This window comes from Sarcophilus harrisii, chromosome 4, assembly GCF_902635505.1.
Source record: "Sarcophilus harrisii chromosome 4, mSarHar1.11, whole genome shotgun sequence".
NCBI lineage: Eukaryota > Metazoa > Chordata > Mammalia > Dasyuromorphia > Dasyuridae > Sarcophilus > Sarcophilus harrisii.
Window position 1 is genome coordinate 427,137,064 of NC_045429.1, and position 20,359 is coordinate 427,157,422.

General features: G+C 37.6%; 1 protein-coding gene across 1 annotated transcript; it reads right to left on the reverse strand.

The window, feature by feature from the left end:
• Positions 1-6: 6 nt before the first annotated feature.
• On the reverse strand, positions 7-17,251 carry THEM5 (thioesterase superfamily member 5). Its single transcript, XM_003769941.4, has 6 exons — positions 16,823-17,251; positions 14,717-14,918; positions 8,053-8,191; positions 4,148-4,258; positions 3,308-3,432; positions 7-210 (listed from the first exon to the last, which is right to left on the reverse strand). Exons 1-6 carry the CDS (start codon positions 16,973-16,975, stop codon positions 173-175), a joined length of 768 nt encoding a protein of 255 aa, XP_003769989.1. The 5' UTR covers positions 16,976-17,251; the 3' UTR covers positions 7-172.
• Between the last annotated feature and the right edge of the window lie 3,108 nt (positions 17,252-20,359).

Here is a 20,359-nt window from a genome sequence, read left to right on the forward strand (position 1 = left end):
GGAGAGGGAGAGGGAGAGGGGGGAGAGGGGAGAGGGAGAGACACAGAGAAACACATAGATGTGGAGACAGAGAGACAGAGCGTGAGAGAGAGGGAGATCACATCGGCATATCAGTGTCCTCAATTGCGGATTGGACAGGCAGCATACTGGGACACCTTTGGACTGGCTACTATTATTCTTGCTCTTCCAGCTCCAGCTGAAGAAAAACCCCTGAAATAGAGACAAGAGCAAATCAGTGCTGGGACTGGTTTCAAGGTCCACGAATAAACTTTGATCCCAAACTGGGATTTCTAAATCTGCACAGACCTTCTCCCTTTCCCCCTCCTCCAACATCAGCATCATTGTCACCATCACTAAATCATCACTGAATCCCTCCCCAACCCTAAAACATATCCCGCTGTGGGTTCTGCCCTCAAAGACTCACAGAATATCAGAGCTAGAAGGGACTTATCAGACTGAGGTCAAGGAATAAAAAGCCTATCCTTGAGGAGAAAAAAAATTTTTTTGCTTTTAAAAAAGCAATAACAAATAATACTTATATTATTTATGTAATAAATAAAAGACCTAGACTATAAATAAATCAATAAGTAAAGGTGCCAGGCACTGTGCTGACACAAAGACAGATAAAAGAGAGTCCTACCTCATAGAATTCACAGTTTACTGGGGAGGGGGGAGACAACATAGAAACAACTATGTTCCAAAAAGCTCTATACAGGATAAATTGGAGGTCATCAATAGAGGAAAAGCACTAGAATAAAGAGGGATTCCTGGAAAGAGGGCATTTTAGGGGGCACTTGCTAGAAGCTGTGATAGCCAGGAGGTGGAGATGAGGCAAGAGTTTAGCTCTAGAACTATCTCTGTCTGTCTCATTCTATGGTTTTAGACAAGTCACTTTACTTTCTCACCTGTTTCAATAAAATAAAGTGGTTTGGCTCTAAGGTCCCTGTTCTCCCCTTTTAGAACATAAACCCCTTAATCTGGGACTCTCTCTTAACTGAGCTATCTAGCTCTCAATGGGAGAGTTCTTCCATTCTTTATTAGCTGGTATATGTACATTGTTTCAAATTTCTATTTTGCTACAATTTGGATCAACAGGTTTCTTTGCTGGAAAAAAGAATGTAAACAATTTGAGTTTCACTGTTGTCTTTCTATCCCCTTGGCACATAGTAGGTGCTTACTAAGTGTCGATTGATTAATTGTCTATAATTTGGCAGGATATAAATTAAACAAAGACACCGTGCATTCTAAAACCAGATGGAAATTGGATTATTTGCATTAGATAATTGTTTTGTCCAGTTTTGTGATTTCAGCTGTATAGGAAATGCCTTCAAATAATGCATATGGGCAATTATTGTGAAATTTCATCTGCGAGGGTTTCCTAGGGGACTTGTCCAGGGTCCCACAGCCAGTACATGTCAGAGATGGATCTTTTTCCATTTCTTTCTGATTTGGAGGCCTGGCTGCTACTCCTGATTTACTAACTACAAGTGAATTAGAAAGGGAGGGTACTAACAATTGGGGAGGGGGTGGATCAGAAAAAGCTTCATGTAGAAAGTAATGCTAGAGTTTCATTTTTAAGAAAGAGAGATTCTTTTAGACAGAAGTGAGGAAAGAGTGCATGTTACAGGAAGGCTGGTAACTACAGAGGGCAGGAGGAGAGACAGGGCCAATTTGACTGGTTCACAGAATTCAGTAAGGATCAAAACATAGAAGCATTCTGGAGAACAGTTTGAGCTTTGCCCAAAGGGCATCAATGTCTCTACTGGGTCCGTATTCCAAAGAGATCATAAAAAAGGAAAAGGACCCATATGTGCAAAAATGTAACAGCCCTTTTTTTAGAGGCAAGGTAAATTGAGTGGATGCCCATCAGTTGGGGAATGGCTAAACAAGTTATGGTATATGAATGTTATGGAATATTATTGTTCTGTAAGAAATGACCAGCAGGATGATTTCAGAAAAGCCTAGAAAGACTTACATGAATTGATGCTGAGTGAAGTGAGCAGAACCAAGAGATCATTGTATATTGTAACAAGATTTTGTGATCATTAACTGTGATGGACTTAGCTCTTTTCAACAATGAGGTAATTCAAGGTAATTCCAGTAGACTTGTGATGGAGGAGCCATTCACATCCAAAGAAAAAACTGTAAAGACTGAATGGGGATCCAAGCATAGTATTTTTACCTTGTTGTTATTCACTTTTTTCCTTTCTTACGTTTTTTTCACTTTTGATATAATTTTCTTGTATAGCATGATGAATATGGAAATATATTTAGAAGAATTGTACACGTTTAATCTATATTGAATTACAAGCATGTAATAATTCTTGTACAAGCATGTACAAGACAGCAGTCTTGGGGAGGGGAGGGCGAAGAGAGGAAGAGAAAAATTTGAAAAATAGGGCTTCGCAAAGGCAAATATTGAAAACTATTTTTGCATTATTGCATATTTGGAAAAATATAATACTGAAATAAAAAAGATAGGTAGAGGCCAAATTGTGAAGGGCTTTAAAAGCTAAACAGAGATAAAAATCTTAGAAGCCATAGGGAGCCACAGGAAGTTATTGAATAGGGGAATGAAATGGTTAAATCTGAGCAAGGAAAAATCACTTTGGCAACAGAGAGAAGGATGAATTGGAGTGAGGGAAACTCACTGGGAGAGTGTTAGGAGGCTGTTGAGATAATCTAGGCAAGAGTTGATTTAAGAGACTGAGCTGAGGTGATGGCTATATGAGTGGAGAAAAGGGATCAGATGGGAGATAAGTTGTGGAGGGAGAAACAACAACATTTGTAAGCTGATTGTCAGGTATATGGGATAAAGGGCTGAGAATAATTCTGATCCCCAAGCCTTTCCTTAGAATCATAAGATCATATCTGAGGAGTTTGATATGACATCAAAGACACCTGTTAAATGATTTGCTCAAGAATATACAGGGGGTGAATGGTAGAGACTAGAATCACCCTCAGACAGCCTGCCCACTGTACCTACCCCAAGACCTTCTCTTTAGTAGCAGCCAGGCCACCAGTAGTTCCCTTCTCCTTCAAGGTCATCTCCCCCTCCCCTCTCCTCCTTTTTTCTTTATATGGTCCCCTATCCTTGATGGATTCTGCTGAGCTGTCCAGCATGGAAAGATCCCTAGAAAGGCTTTATGTCTTAATGCCCTTGCCTGGTTTCCGACCTCCTTCTTGGACTTACTAGACAATTTGTAAGCTCTATTTCCCCCTTATTCCTTCTTGCTCAATTCCCAAAGAGATGAGAAGTAGGAAGACTGGGCTCGTGCTCAAGATGAGATGCTGATATTCTCTTTACCTGAAGCCTTGGCAAAGAGCACCTGCTCATCAGGGCTCAGGGCGATGCAGGACAGGAAAATCTTCTGGTCCTCTATCTTTTCGACTTCCACCTTCAGCAGGGCCACAGAGCCCACGGGGATCGGACTAGGAATGGAGGTAAAGATCAATTGTTACTCTTCTAAATCCTCCTGTTCCCCAGGTTCTAGATGGGGCTGCATTAACTTGCCAAGTTAAGGACTTGGTTAGGATTGCGTGATCTACTGGGATCAGTCAGGACCTTCTTATCTCTCATTCTGGTGTTTCCAACTGGCTTCTAAAATCTTCCCTCAAGTGACCTCCTTCCCAATTTTACCAACCTCAGTCTTTTTGTTCCTGGAATATCTCAGATTCATTCTGGCTTTTGAGGGAACAAATGATTTCCCCAAACTATTCTCTTCCCACTTTCCACCAATAACTCACATTTACATAATATTTGACTATGACATACTATGAAGGTAGTCATACATGTGCTATTATCCTTAGCTTACAATGTCAGGATCCAAGGCTCAGCAGATTGATGGGTCCAAGTTTAAGGTAAATGTTAGACTTATAATAGACCATAGGAGCTGAGACTGGAATGAACCTTAGAGATCTAGATATCCAACTCCCTTAATGTATAGTTGAGTCTATTGGGGATCTCAGAGACATTACGTGAATTTCCCAAGATCACAACCATCAAATAGCAGAGCCAAATCTTCTGCCCTATTTACTATATATATACTGTTGCTTTTTCAAGTACCCCCAACATAAAACTAAAGATGGAAAAGATAAGGGACAGACTCCAATACCCTTTCCCTCCTGACACCGTGATGGTACTTACTTTTTAAATTTGATGTTGAGGTTTAGAGTGAACAATCCATGACCTGACAAATAAGCAGTTTTAGAAAATGTCTCATCCACTAAGGCAGTCAAAGATCCTCCATGGGCATATCTGAGGAGGGGATGGGAAGAAGATGAGTTGAAGTTATAGTCAAACCTACTCTCTATAACTTCCTCTTAAACCATCTGCCTTTTTTCCAGAACAAAACTGGTTAAGAGATGGTTGAAAGCAAAGAAAAGTGATGCGATTTGACAGCATCTCACTGTCCTCAATGAATTAAAGTTCTCAGATCCAGAAAAACCACATTCTAAGGTGCTGAAAAAATTGATAAAAGTGATTGATGGTTTATCATCAATTTCCTTGAAAAATCATGGAGAATGGGAGAGGTGCCACATGACAAAAGATAAATAAATATTGTCATGATTTAAAAAATCTCTATTATGTTTCCTGATTTTTGAATTTCTTCTCTAGGATATCTTTTAAATATATAATATGTAGGCCCTTTTATCTATTCTGTAAACAGAATAGGATCAAGAAAGTTTTTTTAAGTATTAAGATGATCTAGACAGGTTTATAGACAAGCAATAACAAGCATTTATTATATTAAGAAAGGAATCAGTGCATCAGGAGAAATTGAAAATTAAGAAGAAGGGGGTTGAATAAAGAGGCAAGATCCTGGAAGAAGAAGGAAGGGATGAAATCAAGGACATGAATGGAATGTTAGCTTTAGCAAGGAAAAAGGCCAGAGGAGGAGAGAGTAGGGGTATGTGTGTATGGGGAGTTGAGAGGGGTGGGGGATTGGAAAAGGAATGATTGAAGTGATCTGAAAGTATAGAATTGGAGAAAAGAGGTGATGGAGAGTTTCTTTCTCTGTCTCTCTCTGTCTCTGTTTCTATCTTTTTCTTCCTCTCTATGTCTCCCTCCCCCCCTCTGTTTCTGTCTCTCCTTCTTTGTCTTCTCTATCTCTGTATAAGTGTCTCTTTCCTCCTTTGCAATTCTTTTCCCTCTTTCTCTTTTTCTCTCTCTGAATGAAGCATGAGGTCCTTTGCTAAGAGGCAAGGTTAAGACTCTCATACATAGCTTAAAGAGAGAAAAGAAGGTTTGGAATAGAAATCGTGTGGAGTAAAGTAAGGCGCTAAACAACTTTATTGGCTCCCTATTAACTAGATGAGAGGATAAAATGCAAATTTTAGGACTTGTCGAATTCATTGTCCCCCACAACCTGGCTAAGTCTTTCTAGACATGTTTCCCCACTGCTCCTTCATACCCAAGGGAACAATCTCCTTGGAGAAGGGATTCATCTTCTTTTACTTCTAACTACGGATTCTTGATCCATTGCCATGGATTGCTTTAAGATCCCTGGGCCTGGTAGGGACCTCCAGACTCTATCCCCCAGACCACTACCCTGCTAGCAACCTAGATCCCAGGCCATCATCTTGGTTACTGGCCCCTATGGAGATACGATGATTATTTCTGCAGCATCAGGAGCCTCCTCGACAGCCACTGCTATTAAATACTCAGAAAATCTACGACTCCAATGTCCAGCATCAGAAGCAGATTTAATTTTATTAGAGGAAACGACATTAAAGATGGATGGGGCAGCTAGGTGGCCCAGTGGCTAGAGCCCTGACCATGGAGTCAGGGGTCCTGAATTCAAATTCAGCCTCAGATCCTTCACACTTACTAGATGCATGACCTTGGCAAGTCACTTAACCACTATTGCCTAGCTAAAAAAAGTATATGTTGATTTAATTTAATTTAGAGCTAGTGGAAATGCCTGAAACAGGGAGGATTCTAGAAATGAACCCAAATGAGTTTGTGGACATAGGCTGAAGAAAAAGAGACAGATTTTAGATTTTGATATCTGACATCAGTTTCAGTGGTTATTAGGGATCCAATAGAGTAGAGATGTCTGAGAACCAAGTATATTTAGGACCTGGAAAGGTAAAAAAACTTAGTATCTTCAGTAAAGTTTTAGAAATAAGGGAAAAAAAGAAAAGTGAAAGCCCTGGCAGGTTCCCTGGACTGTTTCCAAGAAGAAACTTGATTATCTGGGAAATTTTTAGAGGTTAGAACATCCAACACTGATTCCGTTAAAGAGATGTTCCCATCAAGGCCAGAATTTCTATTTTTCTCGTCCCACTCTCTTCCCTGAGGGAAGAATGAGGTAGGAGAGCTATAAAAATGGCAACTACTTTGTTATTTTTGTATCAAGAGGCAGTATGGTGTGGGGTCTATCTATACTGCTTTAAGCAGTTCAAGTTGGCTTCTGATACATGCTAGCTGTGGGATCTTACTTAAAGAAGTCATTTAAACTGAGTACTCTAGGCCAATGTTTCCCAACATCTTTCTTATTGTTCCTTATTCCTTTTGTTGTTGTGGTTTAATTCTTTTAATCATATCAAACTCTTTGTGACCCCACTGGGGTTTTCCTGGCAGAGATACTACAATAGTTTGTCATTTTCTTTTCCAGCTCATTTGATAGATGAAGAAATTGAGGCAAAAAAGGTTGAAATAACTTGCCTAGGATTTCACAGCCAGTAAGTATCTGAACCAGATTTGAACTCAGGAAGATGATCCTTCTTGATTCCAAGCCTCGTGCTCTATGACACTATGGCACTACCTACCTGCCCCTTGAATTCTTTAAACACAACAACAACAAATTTTATGAATGTCCATAAAATTTAATCTACTATTCATAATATTCTTTGGGATTTATTCATTAAGGGCTTATGGTAATTATAATGATGATATAATCGAGATGGCTTTGAATTGTGGCAGAACCCAATCAATAATTCTTGAAGCACATATGTGTTTGTCACTGAGGAAAAATATATTTGTAACATAAGTGGATCAATATTTATTCTTTAAAGAGTCATTAAAATTTTTTTAGCACCAGTTCCTCGAGCTGTTGTTATTGAACCCTTTGGGGTTCAATAGGTTTGTAAACCACTGCTTTGGCAACTGTCTAAGATGGAATAACTTACAGAGAAGGATCCAATTGGCACTGGTTGAAGCTATTTCCATCTTTATTCTTGTATGTCTTCCAGTATCTAACACAGTGTTTTGCCTGTAGCAGATAATAATTGGTTGAATAAAGCCTTGTTTCCTACTTTCTCTTCTAGTGAGCATTCACCTTCAGAAATGAATGAAGTTGGACCAAGCTGATTGAATTCTCTCCAATAAACATTTATTAAGCAGTCAGGATGTGAAGGGATTAAGGGTTAGGAAATTTATAGAAATAAATGAGTTTGAATCTCTGAGTCTATTTTTAGACTTTAAGAATCTTATAGTCTATGAAGAAGTATCTAAGGATAGTACAAAGTGCTATGAAATTTGGTGATAGGAATTAATTTTCAATCGGGGTAATCAGGGATGGATCCATGGAGAAGGCAGCGTGAGTTGGATAATCCAATTTGTCTGGAGCATTAAGTAAAAAGGAAGCAATTACATGCGATAATGTCATATAGCAGCTAATTGTAATAATAGCTAGTATTTATATAGTGCCTACTATGTGCCTGTCACTGTACTCACTCATTTGAGCCTCACAACAACCTTGAGAAGTTGGTGGTATTATTATTCCCATTTGACAGTTGAGGAAATGGAGGCAAATAGAAATTAAGTGACTTGCTCAGGACATATAGATAGTAAATATGTGAGACTGAATTTGGATTCAGGACTTCCTGATTCTAAGCTCAGTGTTCTACCTATGAGGTAGAGCTATGGCCTCTAGACTATTAATTTGTACAAAATAGGGTCACTAATGTTTGCTGAATGAATGTTGACTGACTCCTTGACACCTTAATTCTGAGGAGTACCTCTTTTGTCTCCACTGAGCCAGCCTGTCTTCAAAAACAACTGAGGATGGTGTGAACTACTTCCTCTATTCCCACTCATCTGCTTACCCTGGAGCACCTTCCAGGTAGGGACCTGGCTGGAACAGACATATTGACTTCTTCTTGGATGGGTGGAAAAAAATGACGTACTCATAGCCTTGTCCATCCTTTTCAATGCACCTGGTAAAAATGCGGTAGTCTTCTTTGTCTGGGAGAGAAGAAATGTGAAAGGGACACAAGGAAAAGAAAAAAAAAAGATATTTCTGTGAAGGCAGGGAAGAGGGATGGCATTCAGTTATTCATGTTGAGTTTATTATGTGGAGTGATATTCTACATCAGGGGCTCTTAACTTGGGATCCACATCTTTTTTCTCAAGAGGATGTATAAACTTGCATGGAAAATAAATTGCATCTTCATTTTTACTAATCTCTAACTGATATTCAAAATTTCTTGCAATTACAAATTTAAAAAATGATTCTGAGAATGTATCCACAGATTTCATCAGATTACAAGAGATATCTATGAAGCATGAGAAAGTTTAAGAATCTCTACTCTATATATAGAATATTGAGGGGAAAATTGAAAAGTACTTGATCTTCACCCCGGGAACGCCCAGCTAGTTAGGAGAAACATGATCTGTGACCTTAATAAGCTCATTGGGTAATAGAATTGAAGGCTGGAGAAGAATTTAGAAGTCATATAATGTAGAGAAGTCAAGTAACATACCCAAGATTATGCAAGTGATAGTTAAGAGTTGAATATAGGTCCTTGTACTTTTAAAACTGATACACTTGCCAATATTATACCATGTCAATACTTTTTATTATGGAAAGAACCCCCAGAAGATTAATTGGGGCACAGAAAATATCCACTGCCCATAGAACCTCTGGTTTGTTAGGAGAAACTGATGCTCAACACCCAAAAGTCTCAGTCTGATGGGTGCAAATGAAATATTTATAAGGAAAGAAACCTTGAAAGATTTATAAACACACATAACTTAGAAGAGATGAATGAAATACAATCCTTATTCAATCTAATAGATATTTACTGAAGAACTACTAAATGCATTGGTTAGTGGAAGGTATTCCCAACTTGGAGCCAGAAAGAATTGAGCTCAAGTAGAGATGAGTGTGTTGGATTAGATTCAGGAAACCCAGGTTCTAGCCCACAGTTTGACATTTCATTGCTTTGTGACCTTGAGAAAATTACAAAAAGACCCTTTTGTTTGTCAAATTAGGGGATTGGAAAATCCTTTCTAATTCTAATAATCTAAGTTTAATAACTTGGCCACTTGTATGATATGGGGCGAGAGGTTTAATTAATCTCCCTGTGCCTTGATTTTCTCATTTATCATCTGCAAATATTCAAAGAATCTATGATTTCACCAGTGACTAGAAATTGGTCTACCACTTAATAGACAAATGCAAAGAAGGGAGTCTGAGGCAAAAAAGAGGTTAAGCTCAACTCTTTACTCTCCTTCAACCCACACATTGTCAATCTTGCTTTTATGTCCAACCTCTTCTCACTAACACTAGCTCAAACCCTTATTATCCTAGATCAGAACCCCACTAGAAAGTGCACTCTTCTTTTTTCTTTTTTTTTAAGTTTGACATTAAATTAATAAAATAATATATTTTCAGTTTTGAAAGGGATAGTTAGGAGCTATTTGGTCCAACTATTTTTATAAGACATATATAGTTTTTACGTGACACATTTCTTTGTAGAAAATCTTGCACAAGTAGTTGCCTAGGCTATACTTGATCATCTTCAATGATTAAGGACTCATTCCTGATTACAGATTTCACAGAAGCACAACATCTAACAGTTGTAGAGAATTAAAGAAGAATCTAATCATACCAATATCTCAATTACAATTCATCTTTTGATTAGGGTTTCCATGTCCCAATATTGACACATTTTTAGTAGCCTGACCTTTGCTTTAGATTAGAGGAGAGAATATTGGGTTTAGAAGAGCTAGATTTAAGTATTGAGCATTTAAAAGTTGTTCGCAATCTAGTTCTGGTCTACCTTTTCAAACTGATTTTACAGTACTCTTCTTTAGGTTTTATATTCTAACCAAACAGACCTAAGGCACGGGAACAAAATTCTGTCACCTGCTTACAGACTGTTACATAAGCCTGGAACATGCTTTCTCCTTACCTCTGTTTCTTCAGATAAAAATGCAGTCTTTTCTAGACTCCATCTCGAAAGCAGACCTTTCTAGGAAAGGCACTTTTCAGTCTAGAAAGCACTGTTTCCTAGAATACACTCTTTTCTAGATTCTCAATCTAGAAAATACTGTTTTCTTTTTCTTTTAAAAATAATAAAAGTTTTTTATTTTTCAAAATCCATGCAAAAAGAGTCTTCAACATTCTCCTTACAAAACCTTGTGTTTCAATTTTTCTCCCCCTCTCCTCCAACAACACATCATTCAATATAGGTTAAACATGTGCACTTCTTCTAAACATATTTCCACATTTATCATTGCACAAAAATAATCAGATCAAGAATTAAAAAATGAGGGAGAAAAAAACAAGCATGCAAACAACAACAAAAAGGTGAAAAATGTTGTGATCTACACTCAGTTCCCATAGTCCTCTCTCTGGGTAGAGATGGCTTTCTCCATCACAACTTTATTGGAACTGGCTTCAATCATCTCATTTTTAAAAAGAGCCACATCCATCAGAATTGATCATCTTATAACCTTTTTTTCTCTATGATGCTCTCTTGATTCTATTCATTTTGCTCAGCATCAGTTCATATAAGTTTCTCCAGGTCTTTCTGAAATCAGCCACTGATCATTTCTTATAGGACAATAATATTCCATTGCATCCATATGCCATAATTTATTCAATCATTCCTCAACTGATGGACATTCATTCAGTTTTCCACTTTCTTGCCACTATAAAAAGGACTGGAAAGCACTACTTTCTAGACTCTTAGTCTAGAAAACACAGTTATCTGGAATTTACTACTTTCTAGACTCTTAGTATAGCACCCTTTTCTAGAAAGCACTCTTTTCTAGATTGTCAGTCTAGAAAGCACTCTTCTAGAAAGCACTTTTGCAGAATACATTCTTTTTTAGAATGACCTCTAAATGGTTTTCTAGACTTTCTAGAAAGTACCTTTTTCTAGAAAGCAAAAGCACTCAGCCTAGAAAACACTCTCAGTATAGAAAGTACTCTTTTCTAGACTGTCAGTTGAGAAAGCACTATTTTCTAAAATGTACTTTTTTTTCTAGGCTATTCTTCTAGAAAGCATTCTTTTCTAGGTTCTCAGCCTAGAAAGCACTTTTCTAAAATGTACCCTTTTTTTTTTTTAGAAAGCACCTTCTTCTAGAAAGTAGGCTTTTCTAGTCTAAGTCTAGAAAGCACTATTTCTTGGAACCCATTATTCTCTCCAGTGGTTCTGAAACTATGGTCTAGAGAATCCTGGGGATCTCTGAAATCCTATTAGAGGGTCTACAAATTCAAAAATAGTTTTTATTTCCAATATGGTAAATGTCTATAAATATAATCCAGATAAACAAAAACACTTTGGAGAGATCCTCAATCATTTTTAATAGGATAAAGATACTAAAAACAAAAGTTTGAGAACTACTGCTCTAGACTCTGTCTAGCACTTACTCCAAAGCACTCTTTTCTAGCTATTCTTTTCTTGATTCATAGTCCTGAAACTAATCATTTCTATTTATTCTAGATTAGATCCTCGTCATTATAGATCAAGGTCTTGTCATTCTAGATCGGGCCCTCGCTACTCTAGATCAGACTTGTCATTCTAGCTCAAGACCTCACTACTCTAGCTCAGACCCTCACCATTCTAGATCAGACTTTCTTCATTCTAGGTAAGACCCTCTTCATTCTAACTCAGGCCTGATTACTGCTATCATGGCCTAATTTGTCTCCTTGCCTCAGATTTCTGCCTTTTTAAATCTGTTCCCACAGTTGCTGAAGTGATTTTCTCTAAGTTTAGCCTGACCCTGACACTCCCTTACTTAGTACATTTTAGCATCTCCTTATTATCTGTAGCATCAGCTATAAACTCTTTTGATTTACTTTTGAATCCCTTCCCAGCCTATCTTTCTAGCCTTGTTACACATTATTCTTTTTCTTGAACACCACGGCCCAGTTATATTGGTTTTATTACTATACTTTATGCATAAAACTCCATTTCTTATCTCTGTTTTTGTACTGGCTGTCTTGGAACATACTCTCTCCCTCTTTCCCCTTTGCTTCATAGAATATTCACTTCAAAACTCAGCTCAATTTGGAGCCTTTTTTGAACCTCCTCATCCCAGCCATGAATACACTCCATCCCCAAACTAGTTCACAGTTATTTTGTGTATTTTCATGTATACATATTGGGTTTTTTCCTGATAAAATAAAACTCTGTAAGGTCAGAATTTTTAAAATTTTAGGTATTGTATTCCTAGCATTTAGAACCTAGTACTTAGTCGGTACTTGATAAATGCTTGTGAATTGAGTAATCAAATCCAGATCTTGTCCAACTTTTGCAAGCTGTTTTGTCAGTCCAGGTTTTGACAGCTAATAAATACCCAGAGTGGGATTTGTATCCAAATCCTGACTTCAAGTTCAATAGCTATTCTGTCATGATGCCTTTTTACTTGTCATAAGATATTAATACCTGTACAGACCACTAATCTCAGGAGGATTGCTGTAGGGATAGCTAGGTGCTGCAGTGGATAGAGCCTGGACTCAGGAGATCTAAATTCAAATCCAGTTGAACTTTTATTAACTATGTGATCTACAGGCCTGGTTTCATTAACTATAAATGGGGATAGTAATAGTATACTTTTTTACAAGTATACTTTACAAGGTTGTTGGGAGGATCAAATGAAATAATGTTTGTAAAGCATTTAATTTAGCACACAGTAGGTGCTCAATAAATGCTTCTTATCTTTTCTACCTCCTAAACATGTAAACCATAAGCAGTCCACTAAGTAGCATAATGTGACCCAAAGGGAGCAGCTTTAATAGTACTATTAATAGTATTTTTTCTATTATATGTAAATATAGTTTTTGACATTCACCTTTGTAAGGCTTTTTTGAGTTCCTAATTTTTTCTTCCTCCTTTCCTCCCCAACCCAAGACAGCAAGCAATCTGATTTAGGTTACACTTGTACGGTCATGTTAAACACATGTTGTGAGTAATCATGATGTGAAAGAAAAATCGGAACAAAAAGAAAAAAAAAACGAGAAAAAAAGGAAAGTAGCATGTCTTGAACTGTATCCAGAGCTATATCTCTGAATGTGGGAAGTATTTTTCATCATGAATCCCTTAGAATTGCCTTGGATCATTGCACTGTTGAGAAGTCTATAATGGTTGATTATGTTGCTATTCCTGTGTACAGTGTTTTTCTGTTTCTAAGCAGGAGAATTTCATATGGAGTGATAAGAAAGAAAAAAATTGGAAAAGGATTTGATGACGTTTAGGAACAGAAATGGTCCCTTGCTTATACTGAGGGAAAGGAGCAGTTCTTGCAAGGACATGCCCTCCTGAAGGCTAAGGAGGGACTGTTTGAGTTTCTGAGAGGAAAGAAAATGTGATGTTTCTTCTATGTCTGGTGCCTGGGACCTTTGAAAAACTTACTTCCACTCTCCAGCCCAGAGCTGCAATATAAAGAACTTAGGTTAAGTGGAAAGTAGACTCTTTAATCTAAATACAGGTCATATTTTGCAGATTGCTTTAAAGTTTAGGAAGTGCTGTCCTGATGGTAACTCTGAGGTGGAAAGTTCTTTGTTGGTTGTTTAATTGTTTTACAGTTGTTCAGTTGTAAAGTCCAACTCTTTGTGACCCCACTGGGGATTTTATTGGCAGAGATACATGAGTGATTTGCCACTTCCTTCTCTAGTTCATTTTTACAGATGAGGAAACTGAGGCAAATAGAGTGAAGTGACTTCCCCAAGATCATACAGCTAGTTAGCAAGGTTCTGAGGCCAGATTTGTACTCATGAACACAAATCTTCTTGACTTCAGGCCTGGTATTCTATCTACTGTTTTTCTATCTTACTGTTTTTTAGGAATTGTCTAGTCCAATCCCTTTATTTTAAAGAGGAGAAAAGTGGAGGGCAGGGGAAGAGACTTGTCCAATACAGCAAATATGAATATCCTCATCTTACAGAAGGGGAAACCGAGGGCCAGATATTTAGTGATTTGCTTTGGAACAAATGATCAAATAGTTGGTATACTGGACCAGGAGTCAGGAAGACCTGAGTTTGAAGGGTAAGTCATTTACCCATACCAGCCTCAATTTCCTCATCTGTAAAAATGAGGGTAATAAGAGCATCTATCTCCTAAAATTTGTGGGAAGGATCAAACAAGATTATATACATAAAGTATTTTATAGATTTTAAAGCACTATATTTGTCATCATTATCATCATCCTCATCCTCATCATCATGTGGGAGCAGGACTTCTAATTCAAAGAGCAATGTTTTTTCAACCTTGGGAGTAAGATCGTTGTTGTCTTTTCCAAAGGACTTTTTAAAACAGGCAGTTTCTTATACTCTAAGTATGGTTTTACACACAGTCTTATACACACTAAGTATAGTTTTGGAGTGAGGTAGGAACTATCCAAAATTTGGAACACAAGATTGTTCAAGGGTAAATGTTGAAAACTATCTTTGCATGTATTTTGAAAATAAAAAGCTATTATTAATTTTTTTTTAAATAATGAGTGTGTGTATGTTGGAAGGAGGCATGAAGGACTTACCTGAAGTGGTTATAAATCCACCGGGGAGCTTCAGACCTCTGATGTGGTCACTATTGCTCTTGAAGGAAGGAAGTTTGACCCATTCCCCATCCTTTGTCTTTTCTAGAAACTCCTTGTACAAGCGCATCATTTCAGGGCTCCAGCTGGCATTGGGAAGGGCATAATCTTTCAGGTCTGTAAATTTTTGGCAGAACCTGGAAACCTAGAAAGAACCAAGTTTCAGAATAGCATGATCTGGGAGAAGATCAGTTATTTGCCGAGGAGCTGGGGGTCACTTTGAAGAATCAATTTCCAGATGCTTTCGCCACTTGTCCTCTGCTCCCAGAAAAGTACCAGAAATCTATACAATTTATACAATCGTAGATTTAGATCTAGAAACAAAGGCAATGTTTGAACCTAGCTGAACTTATCTCCACATAATTCTTATTATAGCACTGACTCAAGGTATAGTATTTGGGTAAAGGACCCTTTTGGGGAAAAAGCGGCTAGCTTTGTCAGGACAGGAAGAAATGAAGTCAATAAACCCCTATTTTTCTAAGGGTTATTGCCATTTCAGCTTTCAGAGTTTTCAGGAACTCTCCTTGCTTGGTTCTGGCTGGCCACTTATCACTGAATGTCTCTTCCTGGGAGGTACAGTAACTCCCTTTGAGATGAGAGCTTCCTCTGAAAAATGGATTCAAAGTCAGGGGTCTGGGACAGTGTGTACACATCTAACCATGTATGTGTCTCCTGAGGGAGAAAGCTTGGTCACATGCCTGTTTTTTTTTTCATATTTCTGACCAGATAATGATTGGGGTCAATAACAAAAGCATGACCTTCTCATACCAAGGATCATGAAAAATAGAAAAATCAGAATTCTTCTTTTGGAATAAACTCAAGTCCCCTTAACTGCTAGCTTTCTTTTCACTTACTAGAGAATGTTAGAACAACTAGAGTGCTAGTCTGGAGTCAAGAAGAGCTAAGTTCAAATACAGCCTCAAATACTTTGAGATCCTGTAACTTTGTGATCCTGGGAAAATTTCAACCTTTTCCAGCCTCAGTTTTCTCAATTATAAAATGAGAATAATATTAGTTCCTACTTTACAGAATCAAATGTGTGTGAGAGGATCAAATGAATACTCTGTAACCCTAAAAATGCTATAAAAATGTTAGCTCCTTATTATTGTCTAGGTCAGCCTCCTCCTGTTACAGATGAGGAAATGGTGTCCCAGGTTATACATTGGGCCAGCTGCAGAGACAATGCTAGACCCTAGTCCAGTGGTCGTCAAAGTGTAGTCCAAAGAATTTTTGGGGTCTCTGAAACCCTTTCAGAGGGTCTACAAATTCAAAATTATTTTTTATTTCTAATATAGTAAATAGCTATAAATATAACCCATGTGAACAAAAACTCTTTGAACAGATCCTCGATTGTTTTTTAACAACATGAAGATACTGAGAAGAAAAGTTTGAGAACCACTGCCCTAGTGGACTAGGACTATTCTTAGCACTATACTATTTATTCACAGACTCAATTTTTATCCATTGGCACAATTGATCAAGAAGCTTTTATTTATTTTTGAAGAAGTTTATTAAATGCCTACTATGTTCCAGTCACTAAATAGGGATATAAATACAAAAGTGAGACAGTCCTCAAGGAGTTTTTATTCTGCAGAGAGGATTTAACTGGTACAGAGCAGAGGTAAATCAATATAGTTTATATAGAAATGATTTTCATATGTTACACAGAAGGTGCTAATATCCTAGGGGAATCAGGAAAGATAGCCCTTGAGTTGACCCTTGGTGGAGCTATCAGTCAGTCAATAAGCATTCATTAAAAATCACAGATTTAGAACTGGAAGGGGGCCAGATTCTTTAATTTACAGATCAAGAAACTAAGGCTGAGAAAGAAGAAATAATTTGCCCATAGTTAAATAGCCAATAAATATTCGGGCTGTGATTCGATCTCTCTTGATTTAATTTAGTATTCTTGGCATTGTATCATATTGCCTCTTGATTATAACTTGTGGGAAAATCCAAGGATGAATGGATTCTCCGGTATCTACCTTACTCTGTCTGAGATGCCCATGTATTTAGGGGGAGCTTTGCAAAAAAGTGTCTAGTACTCACCAAAGTGTCTGTGGATGAACTTCTGAAGCTTGTTCCTGGAATTAGGCTGGGACTGGGTCTGTGAGGGACACTCTGAGGTCTGAACCTGGGGGATCCAAGAAGGCTCTGGCAGGCTCCAAAGCGTCGTGTTAGCCAGAAGCTTCCTCTCATCATACTCCTGATGCAGGTATGTCTGTTTGCCGACTTGTATTCTGGAAGACCTTCAGCCAAGAGGCTCCAGAGAGAAAGACACTCGGAGTTTTTATCAGCTGGGGTTGCTAATATAATCGTTTCCCTAGCCAAATGAAACTCCTGCCAAAAGCCCTCAGCAGCGAGACAGAGAGCATGGATTTCATCAGGGGAGCATGCACAGTCTTGCCTGACACAACGAATAGGATTGCAAGCCAGGGACTCTCCCCGATGTACATTATTCCGATGCCTTTTGGAAACAATCCTCAAATGATGCAGCACTTTTTTCTAGAGGGGATAAGTTTACTCCACACCCTATATCTTAAGAGTTCTGGAAAAGTTCCAGGAACATCCCAGGGAAAGTTGGAAGAATTACATTTCCCAAGTTTTCTTTTATCATATCAGTTACCAGGAAGGGATTGCTCTCTAGGCTAATTTTCCCTTCAACGGAATCAAGAACTAGTTTGCTAACCTGAATTCTTCTCACAGACTTTTGTACTGCTTTGGACTAGAATAAAATGCCATCACTAGAATTAGCATAGTACACAAAAACAAATGTATACTTATATGGCTACCCCTTGGCCATAAGAGATAAGCTTCTTGAAGGCAGGAACACTTTATGTTTTGGTTCATATCCCCAGAATTTAGCCCAAAGCTTTGCACATAAGAAGTGCAGATTAGGAAAGAAAAGAAAAAAAATTTACATGATAATTTTGTTTAATATTTAAAAGGATAGCAAGTTATGCACGGCAGATTTGCAGTTTCATGTACAATCATCTTTCTTATAGCACTATGTTTTGCTCCATAAATTAAAAATAAATTTAAAAAATTATAGATGTTCATCTGGCTCACATTTATTCATTAATTTATAAGTGGATAGAGACTGAAATAATGGAGAAACCTAAGTCCTACCTCACCAGAAGATTTGAAGAAGTTTAGACAAAACAAAGTTGAGTTCAAAGCAAAATAGCTCTTTAATAAGCCTACAAAATATTTCATGTTTTGATGTTTACATATCAACATTCTGGGAGAACATAATAGTAATTAATGTATTGTTGTTGTTGAATATTTTAATTCTCAAAGCATGTTTATGTATTTTTTGTGCTTTAACCATTTCCTTTGTAGTTAAGGAAATAAATAGCTATTTAATTCTAAAAAATAAATTGTCATATAATGCCTTCATTCCATTCTTTTTACTCTTCCCCCATGCCTCATAAAATAGAGGGTTGGGAGAAGAAGAGTGACCAAGTTAGACTATTGATTATAAGGGTCAGGGAGGATAGGACATATTCCTCAACCTAGAAACTCAAACTATGGAAAAATAGGGGATGATTTTTACAAGAGAGGAAGCAAAATGACAAATAGAATGAGAAAGAGTTTCTTTTTGTGTCTAGCCTTCCCTTGCCTACATCACTATTCCATGATGAATTTTAGTGAGGTCCCTGCTAAGAACAGGACATAAAATTAAAAAGCAATGACTGTCAGGATTTTCACTCTGTTTTAGACCTCAAGTCCATGTTCCATGCCATGGTTCATAGGTCCAAAGTTATCACCTAATAATCAGTCCTATAAGTTGAACATCCTTTTTGAATTATTTTTATATTGTCTATGCTCCTTTGCCTATGAGTAGAAGGAACAGATAAAGGGGATAAGAAACTGAACCATACGTTTCTCAACATCCTGGATTCAAAATAGATTATGTACTATTTGGAAAACTACCTGGATCTGGGAGAGGCTACATGTTTTCTTATATATTGTCTTACTGTTATTGTCTATTATTTTATTGTTTTTATTGGTCTTCTGTCAAAAGTAAAATACCACATGATATATCCAAGCATATCAATCCATAGTGCCAAATTCATGTGACTAAAGTCAGTGAAATATAGTAAATTTAGGGAAGAGACGAGGTTAACCAGAGATGTGGGGATAGAGAAGGGTGGTTAAGAGTTAATTATGATTGAGTAAATTCATGATACTCTGTGCTCCTAAGTGCCAAAGAGAGGCAGAGTAATGGGGATAGATGGTTATGGAGTCTTTGGGAACCTGTGGGCTATAGTATTTCTAATTGGGGTGAAGTATTATAAATGCTAGAATGTAGGTGGGTTTGACCCAGTATCTAGATCTTTTTTTTTGAATAGTTTCAGAATGGTGGTTCTCAGTACCTCTTGGTGGTTGAAATGAATCACAATTAGTGGCAGAGCTAGGAAGTAGAATCTGGATATGCTGGCTCCTTATCTAATGATTTTCTTTCTAATATGTGTAGTAGGCACACAGATAAGCTCTTCTAGGGCGCTGGGATGATGGGAACAAGAATGAAAAGATAGTTGAAGGCATTGTTTTGGATGATGACTTAGAAAGAAAGAAATCTTGAACTCTCCAATCATCCATATATTTTCTACAGGAGCAATTAAGAATATAGAGTATGATTTTGTCCAAGAACTTAGATGGTTGATGAATCATAGTTCTTTCAGGATATGCAATGAACTCTCTACCCAGACTAGGATGGGTTTGGAGAATTTGGGTTTAGGACACTATGATGTCTGAAGAATGGATTATCTGGGCAGAAATTCAGTTTGAGGATCAGGTTGTTTGTATTTCATTAAGATGAAAATGAAAGTACTGGAAGAGGAAGGAATCATGCATGTCATTCAGCTTCATAATTCTGATATTTTTTGAGAGCAGTCCTAAGGAGCTGCTCTTGTAGAGTTAGAAGATCCCCAGAAATCACCTCAGAGAAGTGAAGATCAATTAAGAGATGAACCAAACAACAAACATTTATGAAACACTTATTATTCATCAGACCAAACCACATGGTTATAGTCCATGTGCATCACCCATAAGCCTATTATAGAAAAAAGGTCAGGGAATTTTAAGATGACCTTTGAAGAAGAAAACTTAGGTGTATTAATACCATTTGCCACAAGTTCAAGATGCCCTGATGTTCTAGACTGGCCCTTATTTTAGGCTAGTGTCCTGGTAATTAAATTGGATGTTGGACAAGACACTCATTCAGCAGTTAACAAAAGGAAATCAACCTACCCCTAGTAGGAGAATGCTACTCAATAAGAATAGGCATTGAGGATATCTTGAACTGATTCAGCTGAGGGAAGTTCCTATTGCTACTCACTAGCCAAGCATGAGAGCTCCTTCCCCAGATTCCTGTAGCTGCTGAGGATTCCCTCAGATGATGGAGAAGTGCCATATGCCAGTAGTTCACAAAGTAGAAGGTGGGTGATTTGAACTACCTGGAGCCATTTATTTTTCTGGGAGATCTCAATGTATCTGCCAAGATCTTTGAAGACTACTAAAGATATTAGATCAGCTAGAAGTTATGAGTCTAAAATTATCAATTTACAAATGTCAGTTTTC